The following is an 8,610-nucleotide window of genomic DNA, read 5'->3' as shown; positions in this document are numbered from 1 at the left end:
AATTAATTTTCCTCATTCTGTGCATTGCTGGGAAGGCTAGGATTTATCACTATCCCAAATTACCCTTCAGAAAGTGATGGAAAATCTTTTTTGGCCCACCAGTCCTTCTGGTTAAGGCATTCCTCCAGTGATCAGTTTATAATTTCAGATATACAGCATGGAAGTAGGCCCTTCGACTCAATGTCCACACCGACCATCGATCGCCCATTCACACCAGGTTATACCACTTTCTTATCCACTCCCAACATGCTAGAGGCAATTTCATAGAGGGATGATCAAACGACTCAACATTCTATTCCTTGGAAGCATTTGAGTTGAAGAAAAACAAGGAGAAAGACCACAAATCACAGGTTAAACAGTTTTATTTAACAGCATGGTTGTGTTAACTGTAATCATCACAAACACTTACATTTTAATTGCACTTCCAAATCTTTGTTGATTAAAATATTTACTTCACGAGTATCTCCATTAAAATGCAAACCAGAAACATCGCTGAGAACATTGGACAAGTCACCAAGACAACAGTGGGCATAACGACACAAAACAGCTTTAGTTTCACATGAATAGTTCTACATTTATTACATAAGCCTCTACAAATCTAGAGGAAACATCGTGTCACGGAACTTTCAGGATGCAGCTACTCTTTTGGTTCCTACTTGTCAGAGAAATAATAAGGAACATCAGGAAGTGGAGGAGGTTATCCAGCCATTCGAGGCTCAGCCACCATCCAAAGAGATCAATACAATTTACCCACCTCTGCTCAATCTTCCTTGGTACCAACATCCAACGTGAAGGTATTAAGGAAAACCTTGCTCAGAAATGAATCATGGCAGTATTCCCAGCCTCTTGACACAAGGAAGCCTGAAAACAAATTGAGATGCAAGGCAAAAGAATAAAGTGTAGATGTGAGGGAAAGTATATCTGTTATGTGCAGAGTAGGGGGATGATCTGAAACTCAACTACCTGGATAGGTGGAGGAAACAGGCTGTAGCAGATCTTTCAAAAGGAGATTGGATGGGCCACTTGATGTAAGATTTATAGGACAGGGGATAATGAGGATGGAGTGAGGGGGGCGGGGGTAGTTGGAAGGAGACTGAAGAATAGAAACGGGAAGGATTTAACATGCCATTTGGCATTTTCCTATTCTATGAACTTGAAGCATTCTGGAATGGAATGTTTTAGAAATATACAAGATATTACCTGTTCAAATCTCTCTGTCTGTCTCTCTGGTATTTCATCTCTAAATCTTTCTACCACCTTCTCTCTTTCTCTTTACTAATCCACAATCCTGATCAATGTTTGATCATCTGTCTCAATATCACCATGTGTGTCTTGGTGGTAAGTTTTGTGCAGTATGCTATAAAACAACCAAGAATGTTTAACCATGTTAAAAGTAGTATTTACAAAACAAGGCACTATGAATATGGTTAACTGGCAAAATTCTATACCAGGATGGCTCAATGTCTATATCACATGGAAATTTCCTTGCAGATATGCGGATACGAAAACAAAATTGACTCATTTAAATCCTACTGAGGCTAAACATCTGAATTCTCACAAACCTGCAAGAGATCTATTTGAGATTTCTAACGTGACCAAAAAGCAAATAGGGGGATACAAAACTATTGCTTCTGGTGACATGGTATGGAACAGAGGCAGCATCTTGACAGAAAGTGAATTAGAAATCAGGAACCCTTCCTCGCAAAAAGCCTGGATGATGAGACGGAGAGACAGACAGAGAGAGACACAGACAGAGAGAGACACAGAGAGAGACAGACAGAGACAGACAGCCAGACAGAGAGACTGACAGAGACAGAGAGAGAGAGACAGACAGAGAGACGGACAGAAAGAGGGACAGAGAGAGACAGAGAGAGTTTGGGAAGAGGCAGAGTGGGGTATTGGCGGAGGGGTTATCAATAATAATTGCAAAATAAATTGATTGATCGCTGAGGGTTACGGAGCCAATTAGAAGTCAGCCATAATCTAAATGAATAATAAAACAGCGGTCATGGTACCAAATGGTCCTTTCCTGTATCCCACACATGCGTCAATGCAACTCCTCATTTATCCTGGAATAGATCTTTATTAAGGGCCAAATAACCTCCATCATTTCTATTTTTGCATCCTTTTGCAACCAACCTACTCCAAGATATAATGTGAACAATTCTTTTCCATAGACATTTGTACTTATTTTTTGGCCGGGTCCATGTTTTCTAGACTTCCTTGTAGTTTTTGCTTGTAAATATCGAGTTGCACATGACACAAAAACATAGTCGTTCATGCAAGTCAGGAAAACAAGTTCTCGTTGCTTTTATGAAGGGATATTTTTTAGATCATCTTCCATTGCTCACCATCAACAGAATATACAATTCAGGATTATGCCAGATCTTTTTTTTGTTTGTTTTTGCAAAGGATAGAAAATAATGGTGAATAGTAAATCTGGAACTTTTATCAAACTACTTGAAGGAAACAACCGACAAGGATGGATAAACTAACATAAACATGAACAATTTTGAAATCTAGATTAAAGAGGCACATTGTTATTTGAAATGATAGAGGAAATTACTCTCCTTGCTAAACACTGTTCAGCCGTCACCTCAAAATACTTAACTGGAAGCAATAAATAGAGGGAGGAAAACGATATGCTCTAGTTGTTCTCTATTGCCTCTCAATGCTTACATTCTAAAACTGAGTGTTAGCAGAACACAGTGCACAAGTAGATAGTTTGGGGTTTGATCCCAACAGCACTCTGAAACATAGGCTTGTTTAATCTAAACTTAACTGGTAATTGTGGAATGCACCAGAATAGACCAGCACCAAATACCTAGCCTTTGTCTTTTAGACAACCCCCAAGATTACTTCACATCATAAAGTAGTTACACCGAAGCCATTTGTTACATTCAAGCATGAAAGATTGTAGTCAGATGAAATTTCACCTTAACACAAGCAAGTTTCACTAAATGTCATTGATGGAATTGATACAGTTATTAAGGCTAGAGGCATTGACTATCAAGGTCTTGTTTAGGCAAAATAAATTTCTTAACCGCAAACATCAAAATTATTATGCAGCATTTTTCTTTAAACAACGTATATACCAAACGATACAATCAAAACGTGTATTAAAAGGTGGAATTTGGCTATCTAATCCACTTTAGTCTTTTGAGTCGAAATGTTTAATCTATAACAGGACAATTCGGATAGAATTGGATCAAACAGGTTACATTATTTCACACATCAAATGCAGAGTTTGCAGTAAAAATAAAAGGTAATAAATAATATATTTTACTTTGGCTTTTCGAGAACACACTTGGGAAGGGGTGTGAAGCTCTCAAGTATTGGGTTAAATTGATTATTACTGATAATATAAAGGGAATCCAAAGTCGGAAAAGTTGCAAACGTCTTTTCAAGTAGATAAAAAGCAAACATTCCCAAGACAACTGGTCTATTTTTGCATTATCCGATGCTGGGCGTCATGATGTGCATGGAAGACAGGTACATCTTTTCACCATTCATGTTTGAACGAGGGGACGTTGTGAGAGTGAAGAGTGTTTGTCATGGTTTCGAGCAACAGGAGGCTATGTGACAGTGTTCCAAGCCCCAATCTCACTGAGGAGCATTGGATATTTGGAGTATTGCTTGATGTTCTGGTCGCCCCTATACAGGACGGGTGTGCAGGTTTTGGAAAGGGGTGCTGAGGAGGTTTAGACCATAAGATCATAAGACATAGGAGCAGAATTAGGCCATTCAGCCCATCGAGTCTTCTCCACTTAGTTTCCCTGGAACGCTGGAGGTCAGGGTGGACCTGTTAGAAATGTATAAAATTATGAGAGGCATAGATAGACAGTCAGAACTTTTTTTTCCTCAGGGTGGAAATGTCAAAGACTAGAGGGTATAGCTTTAAGGTGAGAGGGGCAAAGTTTAAAAGAGATGTGCGGGGCAAGTTTTTTTTAACGTAGAGGATTGTGAGTGTTTGGAACGAACTGCCAGGGGTAATGTTTGGCCTAACATTGAGGAAAAAAAGTCAGAACATATTATTGGTGATAAGCAGGAACACGTCTCAAAATGTATTCAGTGTGAAAGATTGCATGTAAATGTGCACCTCACAATGTATCATATTCCGGATATTAATATTACAAGTCCCTCTTCAAGTCCTATAGGATTAATCAAACAAAATTATAGTTTGCATATCGCTCAGATTTGAATTCTAAAAAGATAAGAAAGCATAAAAATCAAAAAAAAGTTTGTCGATTCATAAATATACATATGACTTAACAAAAATATATACTCTCAAAATAAGTTAATCTTATTGGGATTCAGGCTGTAAAAGGAGTTGCAGAATGTACTGAGGTTTCAGTACCACATTATATTACCAGTAACACTTCACACTGGGCTGATAGCACACCCCCCGCCACTACATGGATCCTTTCACGGATTGTTTCAGTAAGACTTGGACGTCGGAGCATTTTGCTTGCGTTGTGGCGTTGGGAGTTCCGGGCATCCCGTACGGCCATGGAGCGAGAGCTATGCCTGGCAGCTAGTCATCGGCGACAGTTACGAGACATGAGCAGCAGCACCCGCCGGATTCCATTCAAGCGGTCTTGGAGTGACGTCATGGCCAGGAAAGGAAGCTGGGCCCGGTTCTCCAGCGGCAACACTGCCAACAGCCACCAGCACCAACCCGGGCCATCGGGACTCTCCTAGGAGGGAAGAGAAGCCGGTGAGATAGTCAAAGTAAAGGACACAGGGCTCACGATAGCCCAACCGTTCCGGAGCCTGCGAAGATTAGAGATGCACATTCAATAATAGAGAAGGAAAGCAGGCTGATTATCCACAGACATAGGCTTCCTTTCTCTAAACAGGCGGAACTGCAAACAAGGATTCACAGTCATAGAGCATGGAAACAGGCCTTTCAGTGCAACTTGTCCATCCCAACCAAGATATCCCTTAACACAGCATAGTAACAGGCCCTTCAGCCCAACTTAGCATGCCAACCACCATACCCCATGTACACTGGTCCCACGCTGCCCATCGTTGGCCCATATCTCTCTACACCTTTCCTATCCATAACCTGTCCAAATGTCTTAAATGTTGTTATAGTACCTGCCTCAACTACCTCCTCTGACAGCTTGTTCTAAACCACCTTTAACCGTAACAACGCATACCTGACCATTTCATCTGGTGTTCTCGATGTTGGCTCCTGTACATCGGTGAGACCACACGTAGACTCGGCGACCGTTTCGCTAAACACTTGCTCTCGGTCCGCCAAGGCCTACTGGATCTCCCGATTACTAACCATGCTAACTCTCCCTCCTATTCCCATACTGACCTCTCTGCCCTGGGCCTCCTCCATTGCCAGAGAGAGACCAAATGCAAACTGGAGGAGCAGCGCCTCATAGACCGCTTACAACCCAACGGTATGAACAAAAGTCTCTTGAAAACCATTAGTATTTGCCTCAATCTCCACCCCTGGCAGTGCGTTCCTTTAACGCCATCTCTCTGGGCCAAATAGCCCATTTGTGCTGCAAATATTTTGCTACACGACTTTGCTTTCACCCAGAGAAGAGGAATAAAGAACCAGAGGACATGTGAGGAGGGAAAGATATACTAGGATCCTGAGGGGTAACACTTTTACATAAAGGGTTGTAGATATATGGAATGAGCTGCCTGAGGAGGTAGTAGAGGCAGGTACTATCACGTTTAAAACACATTTGGATAGGATAGGTTTAGAGGGATATGGGCATGCACAGGCAGTTGGGACTAGTATAGATGGGGCACTTTGGTCGGGGTGGGCAAAAGGCCATTTCCACGCTGTATGCCTCTATGACCCTGAATGGAAAGCTTGTGCTGGGTATCAGTTCACCAAGATTAATGCCAAAGTGACTATGCATTGGATACAGTCGCCAGGTAACACTTACCTGTATATCTGAATCCTTCCGAGGTATTGGTCCAAAGTGGCTCAGAATCCTAGACTTCAGTCCCTGCTTCAGTGAGCTAAACCACTTGAACGCTTGGTCATAAACCAGGTTGTGCAGACTGAGAAGTTCGGTGTAGGACTCTCCTGTCACCTGTTAACAGGGAAAAGTATGTGGATTTAGTATGCTAGCAAGTGAAATGTCCCTTCCATTGACTCCATCAACACTTCATGTTGCCTCGGCAAGGCCACCAGCATAATCAAGTTCCAATCTCACCCCGGTCACTCTCTCTTCTCCCTTCTTCCATCAGGCAAGAGGTACAGAAGTTTGAAAAAACACACCTCCAGATTCAGGGACAGTTTCTTCCCAGCTGTTATCAGGCAACTGAATGGTCCCCTCATCAGCTAGAGTGCGGCCCTGACCTCCCATCTACCTCATTGAAGATCTTTGAAATTTCTTTAATTGGACTGTCGGACTTGTTATATATGTTATATCTTTGCACAAAGTGATGCACGCATTATTTCGCTTGGGTTGCACCCCAGCAGTATGAACACTGACTTCTCCAATTTCAGATAGTCCTTGCTTTCTCCCTCCTTCCCCTCGCCGTCTCCCACAGGCCTACTGTCTCCGCCTCTTCCTGTCTTTTGCCCGTCCTGCCCCTCCCCCCCCACCCCCGACATCAGTCTGAAGAAGGGTCTCAACCCGAAACGTCAACTATTCCTTCTCTCCATAGATGCTGCCTCACCCGCTGAGTTTCTCCAGCATTTTTGTCTACTTTTGATTTTTCCTGCATCTATAGTTCTTTCTTAAACACCCATTATTCTTTATCTTTGCACTGTGGACGGCTTGAATGTATTCATGTATAGTCTTTTGTTTACTGGATAGCACATTAACAAATGCTTTTTGACAGCTGTTATCAGACAACTGACCTATCTATCAGCAACCAGAAAGCAGTCTTGATCCACTATCTACCCCACTGGAGACCCTCGGACTATATTTAATTGGACTTTATCTTGCAGTAAATGTTTTCCTGTATCTGTACACTGAATGGCATGATTGTAATCATGTATAGTCTTTCTGCTGACTAGATAGCACACAACAAAAAAAGCTTTTCCACTGTACCTCGGTACTCGTGATAATGAACGAAACCAACTTCCCAATATGCACCTGGAGTAGATATATTTGATGGTAAGTCTCATGATTTAACAACAGATGGGTCAAAATGAGGCAGGTCGTCAGGTATAGCTGTTAATCCTGGCCAGATTGGAGCGGCTAGGACTTTAAAATGGGGTAAAAGCTTCAGGGCTGCTGGGAGATTTGGTCAATTTGGAATTGCTCTCTGCAGAGCTGGGACAAGCTGCGGAGTGGTGCCAGTGTGTCTAGAGCCCAGATACAATTTGCAAGAAAAGAATATGAACATCTGCAGACCCTGTCAATTAGGTGCAAAATGCATAGAATTGGATAGCTGCAAACCAGACATACACCCTGTAAATAATTGTAAATAATGTTGCAGAGTTCCACTTTGCCTAGTGTTGATTGGATGAGGTATTGAGCCTTGTCTGGGTTTCTTGCAGATTAGGGTAAATGTTTCTAAGTTGGCTTCCTTGAGAAGTCCGGTTTGAATACAATGTATTGACCTGCTATATTATTAGGTTAGGGAAATGTCTGTTGTATATGGGGTTAATCGATAACTGTAATTGGATTATTAAGAGATCACCCCCATGTGGTTCGGCCCCTCGAGGTCCCGAGACATTTTAAAGTCCGTTACCACGAGGTTCAGCATCGATCTTATGGCAGAGCGCTTGGGACTGCGTGAACTTCTGGAGTGTCTCTGTTTGAGCGAGGCCTAGAGGGCTTGAACAGGCAGATAAGAGGATCAAACCCGTGGTGGGATAGGTACAGTAGTTGAACTGTAATGTGCTTTTGTTAAAATAAAGATTACTTGTTCAAGTGCTTGATTCAGTGTTTTTACTGAAACTAGACTGGGGATAGATACGAGCCCCAGTTGGCTGATACATTTTCGTGGAAAGATGAACATGAAGGGCAAAGGGGAGGGGGAGGGGGGTCTTGAGAAAATTGAACAGAGATGTGATTCCAGTCAGTATTTATGGGGAAATGGATTTGGGTCTGGAACCCAGGAAAAATGAAAGGGTAGGGATAAAATCCCGTCATATAAGCGACACGGTGGCGCTGCGGTAGAGTTGCTGCCTTACAGCGCCAGAGACCCGGGTTCGATCCTGACTGTGGGTGCTGTCTGCATGGAATTTTATGTTCTCCCTGTGACCACATGGGTTTTCTCTAAGTGCTCTGGTTGCCTCCCACACTCCAAAGATGTACAGGTTTATAGGTTAATTGGCTTCAGTAAAGAACGTGGTGTGTAGGATAGTGCTAGTGCACGAGGATCGTTGGTTGACGCGGACTCGGTGGGCCGAAGGGCCTGTTTCCGCACTGTATCTCTACAAAGTAAACTAAACTAAAGCTTGATTTGGTGGCAATTACCAGGTGGCATATCTTAAGGAGTTTGAAAGATTGATTAGTTGAAAGATGAATGACACTGCAAGGAAACAGGCCCTTCAGCCCATCAAGTCCACACCAACCATTGATCACCCATTCACACTAGTTCTGTTAACCTACTCCTTACACACTTGGGACAATTTACAGAGAAGCCAATTAACCCACAAGCCCGCACGTCTTTGGG

At 42.6% G+C, this 8,610-nt stretch overlaps 1 protein-coding gene across 1 annotated transcript in view; it reads right to left on the bottom strand.

Moving 5' to 3' along the window:
* Positions 1 to 344: 344 nt before the first annotated feature.
* The window catches only part of LOC116978961 (LON peptidase N-terminal domain and RING finger protein 3-like), a 46,593-nt gene continuing 38,327 nt past the window's right edge, over positions 345 to 8,610 (bottom strand). Inside the window, exons 11-12 of the mRNA XM_033030275.1 lie at positions 5,916 to 6,065; positions 345 to 4,697 (exon numbers count right to left, since the gene is read on the bottom strand). Of these exons, the coding sequence (XP_032886166.1) occupies positions 4,539 to 4,697; positions 5,916 to 6,065 (309 nt within the window). The 3' untranslated portion in view covers positions 345 to 4,538. The remainder of the gene's footprint in view (positions 4,698 to 5,915; positions 6,066 to 8,610) is intronic.

This window comes from Amblyraja radiata, chromosome 12, assembly GCF_010909765.2.
Source record: "Amblyraja radiata isolate CabotCenter1 chromosome 12, sAmbRad1.1.pri, whole genome shotgun sequence".
In the NCBI taxonomy this organism is placed as follows: Eukaryota; Metazoa; Chordata; class Chondrichthyes; order Rajiformes; family Rajidae; genus Amblyraja; species Amblyraja radiata.
The sequence above is the reverse complement of the archived record's forward strand: the minus strand, read 5'-3'. Positions and strand labels throughout refer to the sequence as shown.